The following is a 24,150-nucleotide window of genomic DNA, read 5'->3' on the forward strand; positions in this document are numbered from 1 at the left end:
AATCATTTTCTTAATAAAAATTATCCATGTAATATTATTTATGAACTTGTAAGTGTAAGCAGTAATAGGTTTTTTTTTATTTTCAAATTATTGTTCAGCCGAAAGGATGCAATTAGATATCATCAAAATCTCACAACAATATCTTCAAACAAATCACAGTGGTTACCTAATATCCCAGGGTAGCACGTTCAAAATAGTTCCACTACTTAATCTTAGAATGTAAATATTTCTCACATGGTCAGATGAAAATGAAAATATATTAATAATGATGACATTTTTCTTCTTTTATGATATAAATGTAATTTTTTATTTAGTACAATATATTCTTTATACAAACATGTCTATTTTACAGGAGGTTGGAATCTTAGAATGGTGAGACAAAAATGCAAAATGAAAATATATTTAATGATGACATTTTTCTTCCTTTATGATATAATGAAATCTTTAAAAAAAAGTACAATAATTATATTCTTTATACAAAAGCGAGTTCAAAGAAACAGGACTGTTTTACAGGCTGAGGTTGGAATGCATATTGGTGATTCATTGTATGGTGTTTTCTTTGTTGCCATAGGGGATATAACAGGTTGAAAGAAAGCGGTCTTCCTTTACATCATCACCTACAGTCAAATATTTCCCAAATACTACATATATCATAGGTTCAAAGTTACCGTGGGTTGCAATCCAATACATTTTTTTCCTGGTGGTATTCTGTCTTCTGACAGCATTATAAAATGCCTATTCATATATGATTTATGAAAAGGGATATGAAAAGGAATAGCAGAAGAAATTATGAAATATCTTGATTCTGATTTACGAGGATTTGACCTTTGGATGTGACCTTTAGTTATCCTACTCAATTTTACCTTCAAACTAAAAGAAATACAACAGATTTTCACTACTACAGTCCTGTATGTAAACATAGTATACATTTTAATCAATTTTTTGTTTATTTAATTCTAGCTGTTTGGGTACAAAAATCATATTTTAGTTGCTTGTTCTTGTTTAAAAAAATATTAAAAATAAATACTATGATGATTCTCAAAGCAAATATATCTTAAACGAAAGAACATTACGCAAATACACTAAGCTTATAAGTACTAAACTAAAAGTTTTACAATGGACACAATGAAGTTTGTAATTTCCACAAATAGTGACCCACTTAATAAATACTACTTAAAAAATACTGATATCTTTTATTGTGTATTTATAGCTCCCCTGAAGACCAGAAACGTACTGTTCTTTATTCAGTAACTACTACGGTACAGTTGTTTAATTTAATGGAGTTGTTGTTATGTTTAAACAACAACTAGTGAAACAGTACTCTTACAGTAGTCGGGTTGTTATTAAAAAATGAAAAAAAAAAAAGTAATAAAAAAGTCTGGAACATGCATCAATCTTCAGAATGCAAGGAAACAAAGTAAAAGATACCTCAAACTTTATCTAGCAACGAAACATGGCTTACACCAGCCGGATTTAAGCCCTAATGGATCATCCATACGGATTGCGGTATTGGAAAAGCTATCAGGGATACACAAATGGTAAAACAGTGAAGTGTGGTACTGCCCTGGATGCAACTAGATAGTGGTAGAAGGTACTAACTATTAGTACTACACCACTAGATATTATCTTATCTTAATCATTTCTATGAAAGGACGTAATTTTTTCCTAGTTTAAACATTTTTTGCATTAAAACTTTAATTCTTTAGTTAATTTTTCCCTCTATAAAATTGTTTTTAATAATATAAATATTTATTGACTATTTTCTGGGAGATCAACAAGAATATCTATTTGTGTTTTGTTTATAAATAAAGGATCGATTTCTATGTTAAATTATTAGTAATTAATTGCAGTTAAGATTAATTTAGGAACGCTCTAATAATAGTGCTGATTGTATCACACAATAATAGTATATATCATTAAACATACACATCACATTGTTCTTATCAATGCAATTAAAATTAATCAATTCAGTTAACATAGATCTGTCTGTTTATAAGTGAAAATCAACGATATCATGTCTGGAATTTACACAGTAAAGTGTTATTTCTTGCAGCTAGCCAGCGCCATTAACTGCTGCCAACGCTGTCCATGTTGCTATACTTAATTAACTTAAACAAATATTAAACGCTTCATTGCCATTTCATGTGTCAAGCGTTGGGACGAATTTAACAGATGGGTTTGTACAGTGCTTTACTTTAAAGCTGTAGTTTAATTGTTCATCCTGAAATCCAGAGATTAATGGATCAATCAACACTTACAACGCTACAGTATCTTGTACAGTTACAACAACAATCCCATCATTTTGTGTTGATTAAATGCCTGTAAGGGCTATTCCACACCAACCCCCACCTCCCGCCTCATATTTAAAATGTTATTATTATTATTATTCAATATTTATTAAAATTGTAGTAGAAGCAAATGCTGAATTGATACACTATTTACATCTATAAGATATATAAATTGAGTAAAATATAAAAGCTAAAAACAAACATCAAATCATATTTATAAATCGAGAATAAAAAAAAATTGTATTTAAAAGCTACAGTAGATTTCATTAGAACGTACAGGTTTAGGTTTTGGTATGTCAATCAAGGCAGAATTAATCTATTCTAAAGAATAAGAAAGTTGAACATATTTGATAAAAGGTTTATCGTGTATAATGACAAAACATAACTGTAAAACATCCATGATGCCCAGGGCATAATGTCAATCTGGTATTGTACTATTTAAATGACACCACCCTACAATGAACTGATATTAAGAACATGTTCTACCCACAGCTAGCTAGTGCTATAAATGTATTTTAATTATAATTATGCAACTCTTTTCAATTTTCATTTTGGTGAGCTACTTGACAGTGATTCATTCCAATTTTAAACTCTTTTCTTTTGTTTTTGTTTTGTTGTGTATTTGTTCTTTTCTGAATTAAATTAAATGAAACAACAGTGTGATTTACTAAGTCTAAAAGGTAAAGTACTGATAAACACTACTTTTGTTTCAGCTGAATTTTATTGAGAATTTTTAATATTTCAAAGGTTTTGTGTTAAATCACCAAGATATTTATCTTAATTGACATTGCTCATTTATTACCAAGAAATGTTTGGAATAATTCCACATTCCTTGGTTCAAATCCAAACAAAGTCTTTTTCTTATATTTTACGCCACTTGTCAATCTACAGATGATGCAACAAGGAAAAGCTCTCCGATTGTTTCATTTGTAATTTCAATATCTGATAGATAGATAGAAGCAAAGCCAGATGATGTTGGCATCTGTAAACAAACAAACTAGTTCCCTTTACCAATGCAATGTTTTTCATCTGCTCTGTAGGGATGAAATAAATATCCTAGGTCAAAACCACGGCAACCCATCTTCTGAATCTGACATCATTTCTAACATCGTTTTTGTTTAAAGAGAATATTTGTGTAGGAATCAATACGCGGACAGCAGGATATTGGTGTTATATTTACAGTACTATACATGACTGTATAAACTGAAACCTCTGACCGAACATTTTTATTTGACTGAACAATGTGTGATGTGTCTGACAGAATTTAAATTTGTTGACACCATCAACATTAGTTTATGTTTTAAGCAATTATGGATTTATAAATTTTAAAAAGCTTTTAATTATTTTTAATTGAATTGTGTGATTTCAAATTTGTAAACAACCACAGGCCTTGTCTTTTGAGGCGTGGGAGTGCGATCACTTGCCCGACAAACTTGCTTTTGAGGGGTCGATTTACAGCACATTTAAATTTGTTATTCTTCTACACACTAAAGTACAAACAGCAGCTCTACAGCACCCTAAAAAGTGTTGAAGAGTGCAATATGTAGCACACCTTCAAGACAAGACAAGGCCTGGATGGACACCTATTATTAACAAAAATGGAAAATTAAAAATGAATGTTATATGAATTATTTAAAAAAAAAGGTGTTGTAATAGATAACAGAATGTACTGTACACACATGTTAATAGAGACTAAAGGTGACTGTAAGCACATGCTTCAAGTACATGCTTAATATATCATTGTTATCAATGAATAGACTATGAAAGGAAATTAAAATGATGAAGTTGATGATAATTTAGAAATAAAATGGTGGCTATTGTTTGAGAAACAGGAAATGACAGGTGTGGGGAGGTTCCTGGAGGTAAAATTATAAAAACGTGGATTCAGTCCAAAATCTGCGAGGGTGTTTTATCCTCAAGAATTAAATGATTTCCTTCTTATAAAATGAGCAAGTTTTATTGAGCACAATAAATGTATTGATCTTCCTGTGTTGTTTTACTACTTACTGTTCATTGTCACTATGACACGCAAATTATATGAAAGTGATTCATGCACAAACAAAAACTATTTTGCCACTTTTACTGCATTTAACATTAAAAATTAAATGTCAATTTAAATTTGATTCTTCACAAATTTAACAAAGGAATTGAAATCTGAAGACTTTAAAAACAGCATATTAAATAATTCCCCTGTCCAATTAAACATTTAATTTCTTTAAATTTTAAATTCCTGAACACAATCTGAATACTATAAATATTTTCTATTCATAAATTGCAAATTCACTGTTCTTTGTAATTCATTTGACTTTAATATTATGTACAATTAACCTTATTGTTATTGCATATAATTACTAATAATTACTTAGTGGCTTTCATTTTAATATTCTATAAAAGGTAGAATATACTGTAGTAATCTTCTGTTCTTTTCAATTTAAATTCTTTAATTCCTATTAGTTCATATCTTCACTATCCATTCATGATAATTGCTCTTAATTCAACTAATTACATTAACCCTCGGTATAGTATTTCTAAAATTGAAAAATAATTAAGTTACTATTTCAATTTAAGCCATAAATGAACTTACCAGCCAAGCATATGGGACGTCGAAGCTTGCAAGTGCGCCCTCCGTGTCCGGTATTGTAAATGAATTGTTCCCAAGGATCGACGTCGTCGCCTCTCCTATTACGCAACTACTGCTCGGGTCATAAGACGCCCGATAAACATCTCCACAAATATAAAAACAAGTTGTACATTGTTCAAGGCATGGATGGGTCGTGGATTGGCCACAACATTCACCGTTACCTAATTCTCCATTGCGATTATGTAAATATTCAATCCTAACTTCAAACTTGCTTGAGCACAGACAATCCTACAAATGATAAAAATAATTATTATGATTTAATTGTACGGACAATTCACAATGAAGCGTTAAGGATGTTGGACTCTTCACAAACTTACTCTGGACTTATAATATGCGTAGGGAAACTAAAAAATGAAAGGGTTGGTACAAATGGCTGACATTTGCATCAGTGTTGTTGAATACAACAGCCCATTCTCGTTCAGATGTTTGATAATTTTGGCCGCAATGCTTCAGTCATCAAGAAATTGATAGGGCAATCAATTTTCAGACACACACATTTTCATTTCTTTGGAACTTAAAATATTTATATATTCAAATGTTCATACAAATTTCAAAAGCACATGACTGAGAGTTTCTGTTCATGGCCAAATGTTAAACACGAATGTTGTTAAACATAAATATCAACAACTATGCTTTTGAAACTTCACGGTGTCATCTTGTATGCGATATAAAACACATAATGACGTCGTCAAGTTGAGAAACGTGTTTAATAACTCGCTTTTGGCGCTTCATGTCCTGTTTTAATGTCCCACAGACAACATGAAACATTCTTGCATGTTTTATAATTTATTAATGTCATATAAAGTAGATGGATGGCAGCTCACATCACTCAAAAGTCAACCGCATAATTGTACATTACAAGGAAATGTGTCATTATCCTTTATTCACAAAGAATTGTTGAATATTCATTAATAAAAAAGTATGATGTGGCCAAATATGATATTGATATGCTCAAATATGGTAGTGATATGACATCATCATGTCCATATATGGGCACATCACATTTTTTTGTCACATAAATTTTGATAGTGTAGAGCTTTATATTGGTACTAAACAAAAAAGTTTGTTAAAAAAGATACGGTATTCCTTTTTATTTTAAAATCTCAAGTGGAATTGCTGTACAAAGTTATGTATAAGTATGTTTGTTATGTATAAGTATGTTTGTTATGTATAAGTATGTTTGTTATGTATAAGTATGTTTGTTATGTATAAGTATGTTTGTTATGTATAAGTATGTTTGTTATGTATAAGTATGTTTGTTATGTATAAGTATGTTTGTTATGTATAAGTATGTTTGTTATGTATAAGTATGTTTGTTATGTATAAGTATGTTTGTTATGTATAAGTATGTTTGTTATGTATAAGTATGTTTGTTATGTATAAGTATGTTTGTTATGTATAAGTATGTTTGTTATGTATAAGTATGTTTGTTATGTATAAGTATGTTTGTTATGTATAAGTATGTTTGTTATGTATAAGTATGTTTGTTATGTATAAGTATGTTTGTTATGTATAAGTATGTTTGTTATGTATAAGTATGTTTGTTATGTATAAGTATGTTTGTTATGTATAAGTATGTTTGTTATGTATAAGTATGTTTGTTATGTATAAGTATGTTTGTTATGTATAAGTATGTTTGTTATGTATAAGTATGTTTGTTATGTATAAGTATGTTTGTTATGTATAAGTATGTTTGTTATGTATAAGTATGTTTGTTATGTATAAGTATGTTTGTTATGTATAAGTATGTTTGTTATGTATAAGTATGTTTGTTTTATGTTGGAAATATCTTTCATTTTTATTGCCTCAAACAACCGTCGGCATTTCACACAAGATAATTACAAAGTAATAATTTGCTCCGATGCCATTCTGCTACAGAAGTAGTACTATAATACATAAAACATATTGACTTTCAACAGAAACTGTATAATAAGCCTTACATTCTAAAGATATAATTATGGGAAAACAAGCAACTTCATTTGTAATATGACAAGTTACACTGATCAAATTTCCGTGCGAATTTCCTGTTCCGAAGGTGAGAATAAAATCAAACAAATAGAGAAACGAGTGTTGTTTTATGTACATACGATTTGTGAATGTATATTAAGGATTATGTTACATTTCGGCTAACAGTTCAAACAGATTGTTTTCCAAACAAACAAACATTGTCAACCTCCAACTTATAATTCTTAGGTATTCCAATCGAGACAGTAAGTATTTGTTTCAAGATGAAAATCAAATTGGAATACTAAATTGTAAAAGAATCTACAAGCACAAGGTGACAGCGAACGACATAAAGGTTTTATCATCGTCATCGTTGTCGGACTTTAGTTTGCTTGAGTGCTCGTAAGTAAAGCAGAACCTTACTGTACTCAAGCTTTCGTTTAAACTTCAATTTTGTAAAATACGTCACGGATAATAAATATACCAATAAACTTTCTCATAAGCATTTACTGTTTTAACATTGAGATTGCAATGAACTCTTAAGTGCTTGTTGCACTACAAATATCTCAGAGATTTTTAACGCTCAGTGAACCGTTAAATAATATCATCTATTTAAAATACAAAACATTCACATGGAGTTCACTAATTCATACATGAAAATTAAATCAATATAATTTAAGAATATCTACTTATTTATTTATTAAAACTATATTTTATTTCAAACTCAATCAAAAGTTAAAAAATTGAAATACATTTGTTTTTTCACTACAAAGTTAACTTAACAGTAAATTAGTGGAATTGGATTTTTTACATAATTGAAGACTGTCTGTACACTGTATTACATACATACTGTGAACAGTATATGGGATCCTCCTCTTCTACGTTTTGAAGCTGGAGTAGATAACCTATTTAGCAATAAATAGCCTACTGATTCATATTTTAGAGATTTTTTTATTCAAAATTACTCAAAATAAGGAATATTTTATTTTCATTTCTCATATGTTTAATAATTTACATTGTGTACTGTTTGTTTATTTGTTTCTAAATACTAAAAACATTGAATACACAGTATACTGCTGGATGATGTACAAATCATTAACCCATTTCTGAATGACAATACTATTAGTGAGTGATCACATTATCATAATGTATTTTTAAGAAGATTTTAATTGGTAATTTTCCTGCAGGATATTTTTAAATCAATAACTAAAACCAGTATATTAATAAACCAATTTCAACTAATCTTTATTTTCATGTGGGGTTAATAACAAAGAATGATTTGATATCGATAAGAAACAAGTTTTTCATCATGAAAGAAAATAGAAATTGCTTCAGACAAGACGGGGTACAATAGAGACCATTTTGGACGCAGCTCATTGGACCGCGAAAAGTCCAGCGGAGCGACTAACCATGGTGCCAATTTAAATTTGTCAAGGTTTCGCAATTCTCAGTCTAATAACGGCAAGTTCTCAAATATTCTAGCGTGGTGATTCAAATTAACCTATGCTACCGTATCAGTGGTGTGATTTATTAAGATAACAAATATTTTGTTACTAATCCTAGCTGTATAATAATTTGCCCTGTTGGTTATTGCACTATCTTTATCATTGTTGCCAATGTGCATTGTGATCTTAATGTTATGATGTGTTAATCACTGTGTTCTGTGGAATTTTACTTTTTATAATAATTATCTGTCTACCTAGTATTTGTATGTAGGCCATGTGTATAGCATGGTATAAATGTAGATCTCAAGTATAAATCCAGCAGTGAAGTCAACTGATACTAACTGCTGTATGTATCCGTCCATGACGGCCATGTGCCTTCAGAAGAAAATGGTTACAAGAATAGAAACAGTACCACCTTCTAACAATAGGCCATTCATACATCAAGTCCTTGCTACTCTTTCTACTATACCATAGGTCGTGTTCGTACCATAGACCATACATGTATGTTTACTGTACCATAGGTCGTGTTCGTACCATAGACTATACATGTATGTTTACTATACCATAGGTCGTGTTCGTACCATAGACCATACATGTATGTTTACTGTACCATAGGTCGTGTTCGTACCATAGACTATACATGTATGTTTACTGTACCATAGGTCGTGTTCGTACCATAGACTATACATGTATGTTTACTGTACCATAGGTCGTGTTCGTACCATAGACCTACATGTATGTTTACTGTAACTGTACATTTTATGTTATGCATTCCACCTACTGTAAGTTTATTTGTATAAATCACTTTGTTACCGATTTAGAATTCAGAAGCTTATTCAACATATTTATTCTAAATCTATAATTTATTCTATTACCTGTAATTTAATTTCAATGAATATAATATTAAAAACCAATCTTAGATTCATTAATGCTGATTTGTTTAAAGCAGACACATCTGAGATAATCTTAAATCATCTTGAAACTGGCTGTAATTGGTTTGTTTGGGGTCGCCACTCATGGAAAAATTCTTGAAAGTGTTGGCCTGTCTTGCTTTTTAGTTTACCTGTACTACAACTAATTTTACAAATAAAAAATTCACAATTCCCTTCCTAGTCTTTCTTTCGTTTTAAGTACTTTCAGAATTGTGTTTGAAGTGATGTAGCCACAAGAAATAAAGTGGTGCGGTTGGAAGGAGACAATCTCTGTTCAAGCCACTGGGTTATCAAACAGTTTTGTTTCAGCATTAATTTATGCTAAGATTTTATTTGTATACACATTTTGGCACAAGTGAAGGTATAGCTAGATATGAAATGGCAATATGTACACACCATTGTTGGATAAATATTATCAATATTTATATAACATGCTATGTAAATAATGTGTCATTCTTTAGTTCAGACATTGAATATATTATATAATATGTTATCACGTTATATGATTAATTAGTAATACTAATAACTAACCAACTTCCTTCTACCCTATTATATATGATAAATCATTTACATCAAGATTTTACTGTGAGTACTTCCCTTTATGGTAAGCAATCGTGTCAATAAATCAGTGTCGTATGATTACTAAAAAAAGATTGTTAAAATGAATGTAGAAATAAAAGAGTAATTACTGCAGTAACTATAGATATAGCACTTTTAAAAATAAGGTACTGCAGAAATGGTCTTCTTAATTAATTATACACGAAGCTGCTATTTAATACAATTTTTTTGTTTGCACATTGAATGGATTGATTTTTCTCTATTATTAATTGACTTTAGCGACTTAAGGATGCACTTAGACTTTGGTCTTAACCAACACGCTCAAAGCACGCTTTATTAATTAAAAGCTACAAATTCATCTTTTCAAAACGATTACAGTGAAAACGTTTAGTGCAACTCACTGTAGATGACGTGACATATTGAATAACAATGTCTTTTGTGAAATATGTTAAGTTATGGATAAGATATGGATATTAAATGTAACTGTTACTCCACTGCCAACATAGCTGGCTCTACCTTACCTGTGCTTCACATACAGTATGTAGCTTATTTTGGGTATTATTTGTATTTTGAAGAAGAAAATTTGTAATTGTGTGTAAACTATATTTTTATTCATTAACAAATATATAATAAATATAAACAAACCGATTCAGGATTTTTTAAAAAGAAGCCACTGCCTAAAAATGATATGTCTTTACTTAAACGTAAATCTAGTATCTTTTGCATTGTAATTCTGATAATTTAAGGGACAGAATGGGTCAGGATTTCATTAACTTTATATCATTCAAGACAGAAAAAATGTATTGCAATGTGTACATAAGTTTCAAATATGTATTAAATCACTTTACAGCAAAGAATACAACATCTAAGGGCCTGTTCGCACTTGATGTACACATATAATTGTCGCGTGTGGCTTCCCCTTTAAATTGCACAATAAAGCAATTTCTTTTTTGCTGATGACCTTGTACTGTTTTTAAAACCAAAGATATACAACACTCCGTGGTCACATTCTGATCAATTTCAAACAATTTTGTTTGATAATATTTGAAGGAACTGAACCCAAAAGAAGATAAAAACCGGAATATTAAAACATAAAACACAAAATTAGATTAAAATGTTATCACAAAGGTAGATAATGAATAATAACAAGGAAACTAACTATAGTAGAAACTATTACTAGTACTGTACCTAATCAACCAAGGATGGAATTGTTCTATATTAAATACCTATTTTTCCTTTGCACATTGGAGCAGTTCTCTTTTATATTTACTTGATGTGCACATGTGTGATGTGTGATGTGATGTGATGTGTGGTGTGTGATGTGCACATGTGTTGTGCTTAGTAGTTTATACATGGAGCTACCCTTCATGGTTTTTAGTTTAGTACTATAGTTTATTATATTTATATACTGTACTTTTCAGTGGCTTTTTTTTTCTTTTGTTTTCTTTTTTTTGCTAACTTCTTCAATTCATATCTTAGTTTTTTTGTATTGTTAACCACCGTGAATACTTGTTTTTTATGTGTTAATAATGTTTTCTGGAAAATAAATGAATATGAATATTTGGATTTTGTTGTTGGTTGCACAACTACATCGTGTCACTAGTGCCAAAAAAGTGATGACTAATAAATAAATAAAAAGCTATGTTTATATGCACTATCGTTAAAAGATATATTGCCATGGTGAAAGAAAGTCTTCCATGGAAGACCAACGACCAAATATGGATAAAAATGATTTGGAAAAACTAATACAAAACTGATACAGAATCACTTGATTAGGTTTCAGATAGGCATTTTTTGCGTTGAAAGCAGAACAAGCAAAACCACAATGCAACTCTGATAGTTATTTCACTGTGGTAAAGAAAAAAGTTTATCAAATCAAACAGCTTTCTTCTTTTTGAGCATTGTTACTTGAGAAATTGCCATAAAATATTACATGTCAACTGCTATAAAGTTGACATAAGGGTCACAGCAAAATTATACTATTAAAAAATTTCTCCTGAATGCAAGTTAGTAAAAAATGAATAGGTCGCAAGTCGCATAGAAACAAGCTGTGGTGGTCAGTGCTAATGTACTTTTGAGTATAAGATCAACCCCTCTCCCTCTTAGGGTTCAAACATGGATCATGTCGTAACTTCATCGTCGTTCAACCTATCTTCATCAGTTTGAGGAAAAAAGTGCAGATTAGATTATTAATCATTATATTAACCATTCATAATATTGTTGGTAAGACCAAATACCGATCATGATCATTGTATCATGATCATTGTATCATGATCATTGTATCATGATCATTGTATCATGATCATTGTATCATGATCATTGTATCATGATCATTGTATCATGATCATTGTATCATGATCATTGTATCATGATCATTGTATCATGATCATTGTATCATGATCATTGTATCATGATCATTGTATCATGATCATTATATCATGATCATTGTATCATGATCATTGTATCATGATCATTGTATATTCATACATAAAATATGCTATAGTTTGGAAAATATACCGGTACTTATTTTCTCTGAAAAATGTGCCATTTGAACTGTACCTCTTGAACTGTACCTCAACTTTACAAAATTTGTCAAAAATGTACCGGATTAAATGACAATTGGATAATATATTATCATTCATACTTTAGTTTTTAGAATAGGCAAGACTGGATTGTACGAACAGACCAAACAAACACAACGTGCCCTGGGCGGCAGACGATAAATAAATAAAAACACGGACAAGCCTAAGCATGCTACCCACCCTCACTCAACAGCTCATTAAATATATTTTAATTTAACCCATGTTTATGAAGTAAAATGAGGCCGTAAAATTAATGATGAAATATTCCTATTATTATTATATGGGTCACTTTGTTTGTATAGTGAGCATCTCTATCTATTTCTGATCAAAGTTTAACAAAAAATTACCTTAGGCAAAGCTGCAAGGAATAACACCTGTAAAATAAATACCAGTCGAAACCTCGACAACAACGCGGGGCAGTCACTGTGCCCGCCTCCTCTTCTTCCTCCTCCTAGCCTAGAACAACAAAATTCTGGGTAGAACCACATAACTCCAGCGCTTCAAAACACAAACAAATCGTCAACATATTGTACAAATAATACATATATAATTCCACATTTGGTCGATCAAGACATGGCAATTGTAAAATATATTCCGAGAATAAAAATGATGTGTCCTCTTCAAAAGTGTTCTGAACATAAGTTTCGAATCCACACTCCACAACACACGACACACGACTGTGAGCGTGGGAAAGCACCGATACACAAATTGAGTTTATCTTGAACAACTAAGTATTGATAGCGCGCCGTCATCAACCTCATTAATATTGATGAGAATGATAATTAACCAACCACGTCCGTCCCTAGCGCGTACCAACTCAAGCAATGGAAACCCAGACCAGACAGCAGCAGAGCGATAAATCGGTCACTCTTTTAGTAATTCGTAACCGCCTCTAAATACCCGTTCTTCTTATGATGGGCATACCTATACGATACCGTTACAGATAGTAAATAATACAGTCTTGTGTTATGTTTCGCTTTCTCTTCTTGCTATTATTCCCCCAGGCGGTCAGATTATGTTTTGGTTACTTCCTTTTTATTAGCTCTTCTCTGCATCGATCACTCAGCCCTATTAATATTCAAAAGGAATTCGTCGACGTAGTTCTCACGATTGGTACAGGGGATATACATGGGTTTACGAAGTTTGAAGACAAAGCTATTTTGGCTGGGTTAACTGCCGTGGGCCGTGCTTAGCTCTTTTCAAGCCGCCTCGATGGGGAGTACTTTTGTAATTGTAACTTGTCTCAGCTGACAAGATAATCTTATTCAAATCACCTTATGTCAGAATTGCCTAAAAAAGTGTTATTGTATAGCCTACCCGTTATTATTTTTAATGGTCCATCAAACATGAAGAAAGTGATGATAACGATACTTTTACATCATACAATTGTTACATTGTAGTATTTTTTTGGTTTGCCTAAATGCCTAAAAAAAGTACTAATTACAAAAGTTAACAAAAAATACGTCTACCAGTACTTTTTTTACAAAAATATTATGTTTTAGTTTCACGACTTTTTCTGTACAGTACCATTAAAAATAAGTTGTAATATCAGTTAAAACAATTGTTTAGTTGAATATTGTTTCATATCAATATCCTTTTACGTAAAACAAGTCGTTATTTTGTAACTAATTAAAACACATGTTTTTAAAATTGTTTGAATAAAATTAAGTACTGTACCTGTATACGTGCTTAAAATAGTTTGGTTAAAGGCAACACAACAGGGGGCGCTATACCATTTTGAAACGCCAGGTTGAAAATATCAAATTGTGTTCAAATGAAGCCGCCCATATTATAACCCAGTGGTTATTGTTATTTTCAGGTGAAAAACCACAAAACAACAATTATGCATGTTATTTTTTAACATTACATTGTTTTAACAGATGCTTCTGTTGTATTATTTAAATTTTGATTTTAAAGCATTTTTATGACCTTAGATACTTATTGTATCGATATTCATAAAATCTGATTAATTATAATTTATATAATAATTAATATTTAAAATAATAATCGGTCATGGCACTTTTATTAATTTAAATTTAATTCCACCCACATATCTACATATTTGCGCGTCAATGACGTCAAACTCGTCATCGCATGAAAGTCGACGTCACTATTATTATGCCTACTCACTGTTTAGGCGTGGTTCCCAATTTAGACATCCTTATAGGCGCACAACGCAACTGAGTAATTGACCAATCAAAAGCGACAGTTCGGATCATTTACGCGTCGCTATTGGTCAAATTACTTGCGGTGTCCAAAAAGTCTTGTACACAGTATAATTTTATTCATTTACGGCTATAAAGCCACTGAGCGGTAGGGTGGGGTCATCATGGGTGTGAACATATTATTTCTGATAGGCGATTTGGACAAGGTTGTAAAAGAAAATAGTATTACGGATCGAGTGTGGAGTGAGAGCATAGTGTAAAGTACTAAGTATATATGGTGTGAAACATTCAATAGTTCTAATACATTTTAGTCAACAGCTCTTGATCATTCATTAAATCGTTTCAAATCAATAAAGTACCTATAAACACAATCAATTAATACTAAAATGCTTTGAATATGACTCGATTAAGACGCGGCGGCGGCAATGGCCTAGAGGAGGTTGTACTCCATGTAATACTATAGCTAGCATTCTTTTGTACTCTTTCTCCGTCGTCGCGTATCCGAGGTGGTTTCCGGCTAACCGACTGGATGACGGATTTCACCTGCACAATCTATCACCTTCCGTTTTCTCCCATAGAGAGGGGGGACGTCTACGTTTTTATCCCACAGCGATCAAGATGACCCCTATTCCGGTTTCTTGGACGATGCCAATTGTTATGTTTACTTTCACTTTCTGCGAGACGTCGTGTGGCCGGCAAATGTGAAGAGAAAAATAAACGAAGTTTCCTCTTTTTAGTTAGTTTTAGATATGAAATTAGATCAATTGTAAATCGAAATTCTTCTGCTCAGTTGTCTACTACCCGAGCTCGGGTATATATATGCAAAATGCAAGCGAGTCGAGAAGGCAACAAAGCCAGTGTGTGTATATTTTAGATAGTTTACGACCAATATTAATTATTTAAATGAATTAAAATAGGCCCACATTGTCACACTTTGGTATTTGCTAATCCAACATAAAACGCAAGCGCAATTTGACCAATCACAACACGACGGATCATTCGAACTGTCGCTTGTGATTGGTCAACTCAACCTAACGCGCAAGTAAGTACACACAGGATACAAAGAACACGATATGTAGACGGCGATATAACACTGTGAATGTTTCTTAAAAGCGCACTTGATACAGTTTACATAAAAAATAGAAATGCAAATGTTATTGGTTTTAATGATTATTTTAACTAATTAAGGAGGTAGTAGGTCTAATCTTCCATAAATCAAAACAAAATAAGTTCTATAGTTTTTAATTATATTTCTTTCTTTCATTCATTCATTTCACTCGGCGGTAAATGACGAAACAGTTTCTCAATCAGGGCGTTGACTTTAACAACATCCACCGATGACGACGTTGATTAGAAACGTATGTATTTGGTGTCATAGTGATAATTAAGAAATGTGGAATAAAAACAAACAAATTCCGAGTGGTTTAACCTCAATTAATCTAAAGGTGCATTTAGACGACACCACATCAGACAGCAATTAATGAACACACGCACATATTTTTTTCGGACGGTAATATTAATTTTTCCCCTAATTTTCCCATGGTATTCGTACAATATTCGAGGACCTCACAAAACGTAAATGATTTTTGACCGATTTAAACCTAAATGCATACTTTAAAAAATACACTGTATGTTTGTTTTTTATATCTATATTTTTTATTCCAACTTAAGAGAACAATAATAGATGGTAATAATTAGAAAAATATTGCAAATTTCGCTAAAATTAACTCTGGGTGAATATTGCTAAATTACGTTTTATTTAGCTACACTGTAGTACCACACAATATCACATGACCAAACTAATTTGCATATTGTATATCATTTACGATACATTACATAATTATTAATCAGTGTGTAATTTGCATATGGTCTGACATAATTAATTTTAATTTGCATAAAGCATAACGTATCATTTACACGTGTTTTAAAAAAAGGTATCGATGCAAAAATTGCATATTACACTTATACTAACACAATAAGCCTACAAGATTGAATCATGCATGCCTACTCCAATATATTTATAAAGCTTGGTTCCTACTACATACGTAACGCAAGGACGTAAACGCAACGCCGCAAGCGAGTTGACCAATGACAAGCGACAGTTCGAATAATCCATCGCTTGTGATTGGTTAATTCACTTACGTTGCGCGCAAGAGAGACCTCCGTGTATCGCATTTTTTGCGTTAAATTAACAATGTAGGGTGTCAATTGATCGTTAAATTTACAACTTAGGGTGTCAATTGACCGTTAAATCAACAACTTAGGGTGTCAAGTGACTAATGTCATAAGAACACATAATGAAATCTCGTATTTTATACCAAATAAATAATAACCACTATTTAATCTGGAAGTCTACATTAATCTGTTCACCCGGATGTTAAGGAAGAAGGGGGGGGGGGGGGGTGGAGAACTGGGGGGGGGGGGGGGCCTGCCTGGTTATATAATTACTTACTATTCTATAAAATTATGAAAGTTCTTATACAAATTAAATTTATATTATTATTTAAATTTATATAATATTTGATGATAATTTATAATAGTATTTATAATAGTTAGGCCTATATTTAACAAAATGCAACAAAATCAGTGAAAAAATATGTTAGAAAAGATTATTTACAAATAATCACAAAAAAAAAAGCACAAAAATCCACGCATGCCTCTCTAAAACCAACTGCAACTAATCGACATTATAGCTATTAGCATACAGTAAAACGTCTAATAGGGGTTGGGGAAGGGGGATACTTTGGGGACCCAACATAGTGCATGCTGTACACTAATTCGGGGTTGGCTGTTAAGTATTTACCCCTTGCTTGTTTCACGGGATGTCCCATTAACAAAGGAGGGGGATCTACTATTAAAGGGAATTTGATTAAATGGACTTCTTAGTTGGAGGAGGAAGGCTGTAGTTGACCGTAGTTGAACTTGTGTGTACAAGGAAGCAGAACCATAGACAAATTGTACATGGAAGAACAAAGTATAAAGAACTTATCATCACGAGTACTAGACCTACTCTACAGCGGTTAAATTAATTAGATATTAGAAAACATACACGTGCGTACAAGTGTACAGCAAACATATCCGGTATTACCAAAGTGTGAACACGACTTAAAAATCGAGACAATGTAAACACAATTTAAGAATTCTAATTGGTTTTAACCATGTCTGAAATAATGTAAGGAGATTGTCCGAATTATTTGCCGACGACACGCGTCATATAAGCAAACGCGTATAGTTAATGGTAACTAAGTGACGAGAATATTTCACATTTTATGATTATTTGAATATCACCATCTGCTTCTAAGTGAGTGGTAAAGAGATTATTCAATTTGGTTACCTTTCACCTAATTTATCATTGATTGTCGGTAGCATTATCATTCGCAGCTATAAGACTATTTTATGATATCTACATTCTTTGTTGACCATACTCACAATACGTGTTTAAATATCTTATTATAGAGACTGTGTAGGTTATACATATTGCGGATTTACAGCCAAATAGTTAGGAGAGTCGTCCAACAATGTTTCGGATGCTTTTATACAGCTTTTAAAAGCAGCTGTTAATTTAAATTAAATCGATGCAATCGTGTCTGTGTACAGTTCATCCTTTAGTTTGTAATTCATGGTTTATAAAACCGAGTAGGTAGGCTGTTCTATATTATCAATGCCGTAAACTTTTTTCCACTTGGATAAAACGTAAAGCCTGGTTTCCACTAGAGACGCAACGCAATGACGTAGGCGCAACGCAATTGAGTTGACCAATGACGACTGTTCGAATATAAATCCAACGCTCCTCTCATTGGTCAACTGACTTGCGTTGCGTATTAGGTTTCTGCATTGCGTGGAAACTCGGAGCTTTCGTGCACGCGCACCACCACAAGTGAGTTGAAATTACAACCGTTGAATGCGTTTTTTGCGCTTACTGTACGTACTTTTTGCATTGCGTCCCAGTGGGAACAATGCTCTACGATTTCGGCGCAGTAAACCCTGAATTATATTCTACTAATGTATTGATGGATGGCCAACTAAACCAAGCTTACAACAAACATCAGATTAACGAAGAGCAAAATTAAAAACACAAATGTTAAAAATTATAAAATGTCAAATTAGGCCTATTACACATTTATTACTTTCAAAGCAACTTGAGTAGTTATTTGTTTTATAACTGGGAACATTTACAACAAGCACACTTATATGGATTTTGTCCGTAGGAAACATCAAATAGTTCAAGACGTAGAAACAAGCAAAATTAAATCAATGGTTTTCGTGATTTAAAATCTTCAACGGTTCGCGTTGCGTACAAAATGGTTGCAGACGAAGTTAGTTTATAGCAAGAGGAAGAACAGAAACAATTTCAACATCACTTTACAGTAAAAGTCGTAGAATAAGTATTATTTAGATACTATGAACTGTATGGTAGAAAGCAGGATAAAATAGGTTATTAGTAAGAGAACCAATACCTTACACAGAGTAAAACTCAGTGAACCATAGCTTGCACGAATTCTGATGATGAGAAGTGGAAGAAAAAGATGAAATTAAGTTTTATATAATAAATGATTCATAGAGTATGTAGTAAAATAAATTTGACAGTACATCCCTATTAGGGGACACAACATACTGTCTCCTAAAGCTTGGTTCCCATTGGGACGCAACGCAAGGACGGGTTGTCACTTTTCATTGGTCAACACGCTTGCGTTGCGTTTACGTCCCTGAGTTGCGTCCTAGTGGGAACCTAGCGTTCATGGGGTGACACTTTGCATAGAAGTGGGCTTGTAGTGTTAAAACACATGTGTTTCCCTTGTATTTGTTTTACATAAAAGTGTCCCATTTTATAGGACTGTTCCATCCCATGAGTAAGGGTGTTTCAAAGGATGGTGTGCTAATATGATAGCAATTGAGGCTGATGTGTCCAGTTGGTGTATCGTTCCAGTAACTTAATGTAATATAGGCTTAAATTAAGGAATATAATTTAAAATCTATTAATTTTATAATACCCTTATTGTTATATGTCCTAGATGTTCTTAGTGTTGAAATCAATCAAATCCCATCACAGTTTGCTACTGTATACAAAGAGATATCTCTCCATGATACATATAAATGCTGGTGTATATAAGAGAGGATTGTTCACAGCACTTTGTGGCTATTTTGATAAATATCACATACTTAAAAAACAATGTAACAGATAACATTGCAACTAAATACTTGTAGTAAAATGGAGGTCCATACAAAATTAATGCTTTACGTTCTATTTAGTATTTTCACTATATTAGTATTTAATCATAGGTTTCTGGTTTATTGTCCCAATAAATTATAATGTGAACTAATAATATAGGAATTACTTACAACTCTTACATGAGACAATACAAAACTTAAATAAACGAAAATATTATTATTTGACTAATAGTTTATCTAGCAGTTTATAACAAGCTTCTATCGGGATTGTAGACGAAATGAGATGGTCAGTTAGCAGACTGTGACAAGTGGACGTGTACTCCATCCAGCCATCACGGTCATTTAACAGACCATTATGAGTGGACTTTTGCCAACCGCCATGGTATGGTAAATTACTGTATCTTTCATCTACCGTCCTAAAAACACTTATTTTCTTAAAATAAAATGAGGAATACTTAACAGAGATCAAAACATTTCTTGTTTTGGTTTTAAAACACACACAAAAAAGACTGTAGGGCATTACTTAATTCTTTACAAAAAATGATATTTGTTTCTACATATATTATAGTACAATTATAAAATCTTATATGGTATATTTACAAAAGATACAAAAAGATAAATTTACATTTTTTTTACAGAAAATTTAGATGCTGGTAAAAGATCAAGTTTGCAGGTAGACAAGGTTTAAAAATGATTAAAACAAATATATTAAAAATATATAGCAAGATGGTTGGTAACAGCAGTAATGTTATCATACAGCAGGGCTGTATTTAAGTGTGTAATGAAACAAGTTTAAGTGTCTTATTTATATTCTTACATTATTTCCTGTCATGGACATGGTGGCAGGTCAAATGAGAGCCGTTCGGGACAGGGGCGATAACAGTTATTGTATGTGTACATTTTTTGAGACAGTTATATAAAGCGCGATATAAATGTAAATTCATTATCAATTACTAATACAAACTTTAGTGGAAATATGCCAACTACATAATGATAAACCATGGAGCTATAATTATAGCATTATTTGCATTTAAGTAAAAAACACTTAGATTTGTGTAAGTGAGTTTAGCTGGAAGAAATGTAAAGGTCTTTGTATGATAAACAAAGGTTGTATAAAGCAAACAAAGTTGAAGCAACATGAATTCAACTACCTGCTGACATTTTCTCTCCATTTCTTTTTGGAGATTTCTGCTTGAACATCAACGGTCTTTGGAACCGGTTTACTGTACGCCCTCTGGAGTAGCTGCTGGCGTTGTTTAACAGAGCGGAACAATACACCATCTTCGTCATCAAGGCCACTAGACCTAGAGGACCATCTGCGATGCTTGGATTCAAGTGGTGAACTTAACTTGATACTAGTAACTGAACTGCAAGAGTTGTGTCTAGTAAGTTTTGTTCTTTTACAGTCAGTCTCATCAAAACTGCTTTCCTCTTCAATTTCAACTGGTACTAATCTCTCCACTTCTGTATTTGTTTTTGGAATCGGTTTTGTGACACACTTTTCTAACTCTTTCTGTCTTTCTTTCAAAGATTTAAACTTAGGCGGAAGATCTTTTATTTCGTTTCTCTTTTGGTAAGCTGTGTTTTCTTTGATGCTACGTAATCGATCTTTAATACTTGGACCTCGTTTAAAATTACCAAGTGGTTCATCATCGTCGGCTAAAATGTCAGAATTGTTTGGAAGACTGAGTCTAGTAACAGCATCTGCAGACTTTGCCTTTCTGATAGCAAACCTTCGTTCCAACTCTCTTCCTTTTCTTTCAGTATCACCACGCTTCTCTACGTTTGTTTCGTTATCTCTTATTTCTACAAATGGTTGCATGGTTTCCTCCTCAAAACGCATCATTGGCAGCAAGTCTTTAAGTTCATTTTCAGTTTTAGGTTGCGACGGCAATGTATCCAAAATTAGAATGTTACTCAAAGATGGTCTTGACGTACGTTTCACACGTTGGCTGTAATCTCTTGCCATTTTGAAAACCTTTGAAGCTCTTACGCTTACTGCTGAAATTGGTTTATTAGTTTGGATACTCACCTCTGTGTTTTTTACACGTGATGTTTCCTCTTTCTTTTTCACAACAATATCTCCATGAGAGTTTTGCCAAGATTCCTTCTCTTTTGCTATCTCGTTCTCTTGTTCTGCCACAATGTCTTGAAAGGAATCTAAGATGCTCTCATGTGAAGAGAAAGATTGATCCAAACTTGATTCACTGTTTGTCCCTTTTACAGCTTTATTTAACGCAGGTTCTGAATTTATTTTGTTGGAGAGAAAACTTTGTTCCAAACGACGATTAGACACATTCTCCAAAGTCTGTAACCCACTACTAACCGATCTGGAAAGAGGTTGTTTGGAAATTGCTGGATTGTTTAAGAACGTGTCGGCACTGAGAGGGCGATGTAATTTCTTTATTCCGCTGATACGACCTCCTCTAATCAATGGTCGTTTGATCCAAACATCTCGACTATCCAGGATTATATCTTCTGGTTTCTTGCGCTTGAAATCTTTAATGTTGGAACGTAGTTTAAACGGAGAAGATTTGTCTTTGATTGTTACATCTTCTTCCTCTTCTTCTTGGATGACATTTTCTATCGTGTCATGAAGAGTTTCAAGAATATCCAGTTCATCTGGACTCTCTTCACCGGCATCTTCTTTACTTGGTTGTTCAATTGTGTCTGTCTTTGTTTCTGGACTCTCTTCACCGGCATCTTCTTTACTTGGTTGTTCAATTGTGTCTGTCTTTGTTTCTGGTGCAATGGTTTCTTCTGTTGGTTCTATCTCTGCAGGTTGTTGGTCATTTTGTTTGTTTGCATCTAGCAAAGAATGAAAAACATTTTTTTAGTTCTTCAGTGATAAGATTAAAAAACTAAATAAGAAATAAAAACTCAACTCAAATTTAATCAGTACTACAAACCAAACTAAACAGTTTCAGAAACTATCTTCTTGATTGAAGTATTTTATTATCTTTATAAATTAAGCTATTAATACAGTACTTATTATTAATGTTCAGTTTAAAACTTTTGGCTTTGATAAGTTTAAAAAACTGTCTGTCGCCCTCTATAAAGGTATTCAACTAAAATTATTATCTAAATGGACATTCCTCGGTAAAAATTGAAAATTAAGGAAGATGATGATTATGATGTAATAACATCTGATAGATCAACATGCTGAAATTTAAATAAAACAGAATAGGACTACAGTAAAATTATTTTCAGATGGTAAAGTTTAGAGAATTCATCCACTGGATTTCTTAATTATAGGACTAAATATTGCTTACCAGTATTGTCATCTTTTGGTAAAATGAGATTCTCTTCAGGTTGTGCTATATCTGTGGTCTCATCCTACCAATAAAATAAAGCAGGTAAGTAAGTAAGTACTTAATAGTTGCTACATACTTTGTACAGTTTGGTAGTGAGAGACAAACTCTTTCTTGAGAAATGAGATTAAAACTTTGAACTCCAGAAATCAAGACAGTGCCCACCACAGAGTTTGTCAAATTGTACACAGAATGTAGTTACCTTGTCATTAACTTGACCTGCACTCAATCTGTTAGGTGAGTTTGAGCTCTCACTCTCACTCATGGATTCTTCTGTACTACATATACCCTCCTGTCGTACCAGGCTACTTGCTCTTTTACCAGTCATCTAGGAAAAAACAAAATTAAATAAGTTATTTTAAAATTAACTTCATTTTCGTGTCACTATTATGAATTATGTTTCCGGGATCCTTGACAGCAAGAAACAAAAGCATTTTGACAAACATACATGGCAAAGGTGACTGGTTTTAGGACAGTTGACGTATGGAATAATTATAAAAGCAAAATAAAATAAAAACAAATTATAATCAGCAAATCAGTCAACAGAATATACAAACTGTATACATTCTTAATAATAAATATATATTTATATAATTAAAGTATCAAACTGTTTGTATCTAAATTATGTAATATACATCTTAAGCTCTGTCTTCACTATCAAACTAGTTTGACAAAAAAAGTGTGATGTGTCCAAATATGGTAGTGATATTCCCAAATGTGGTAGAGATATGGCATAATTATGTCCATATAAGTGTGATAGTGTAGACAGAACTTTACATCATTTCACAGACGCAAAAAACAATACTGCAGAAATAAAATGTACAGCAAGTATCTCTCCAATTAAAAAACTAATTGGTGGAAAGAATGAGAATTGCAGCCTTGGTGGTCTCTAATTTTAAACATTAGCATCTATCGACTTTTTTATTGTAATTGTTGTTTACTATATCATATTTTTTTGTGTATATTTCTTATGGATGCACCTTCCACTTGGTCTAGTGCCACTGTTGTAAAAGTGTAAACTCCAAATAAATTATTATTATTTATTGTTCAGATTTAGGAAGTTGTGATAGGGGGACCGAGATGTTGTGATGTCCAGCTGAGTGAATGGTTCCAGC

At 32.3% G+C, this 24,150-nt stretch overlaps 2 protein-coding genes across 3 annotated transcripts in view; both read right to left on the reverse strand.

The window, feature by feature from the left end:
- LOC140061117 (protein jagged-1b-like) overlaps positions 1 to 13,182 on the reverse strand; it is a 57,396-nt gene extending 44,214 nt beyond the window's left edge. The window contains exons 1-2 of the mRNA XM_072107568.1: positions 12,738 to 13,182; positions 4,873 to 5,157 (exon numbers count right to left, since the gene is read on the reverse strand). Coding sequence (XP_071963669.1) covers positions 4,873 to 5,157; positions 12,738 to 12,878 — 426 coding nt within the window. The 5' untranslated portion in view covers positions 12,879 to 13,182. The remainder of the gene's footprint in view (positions 1 to 4,872; positions 5,158 to 12,737) is intronic.
- A 5,476-nt stretch (positions 13,183 to 18,658) lies between these two features.
- The window catches only part of LOC140060007 (uncharacterized), a 39,621-nt gene continuing 34,129 nt past the window's right edge, over positions 18,659 to 24,150 (reverse strand). For both annotated transcript variants that reach the window (XM_072106033.1, XM_072106031.1), the window contains 3 exons: positions 23,238 to 23,363; positions 22,997 to 23,060; positions 18,659 to 22,532 (listed from right to left, as the gene is read on the reverse strand). In XM_072106033.1, coding sequence (XP_071962134.1) covers positions 20,872 to 22,532; positions 22,997 to 23,060; positions 23,238 to 23,363 — 1,851 coding nt within the window. In that variant the 3' untranslated portion in view covers positions 18,659 to 20,871. The remainder of the gene's footprint in view (positions 22,533 to 22,996; positions 23,061 to 23,237; positions 23,364 to 24,150) is intronic.

The sequence above is a fragment of the Antedon mediterranea genome, chromosome 10 (assembly GCF_964355755.1).
Source record: "Antedon mediterranea chromosome 10, ecAntMedi1.1, whole genome shotgun sequence".
Taxonomy (NCBI): Eukaryota; Metazoa; Echinodermata; class Crinoidea; order Comatulida; family Antedonidae; genus Antedon; species Antedon mediterranea.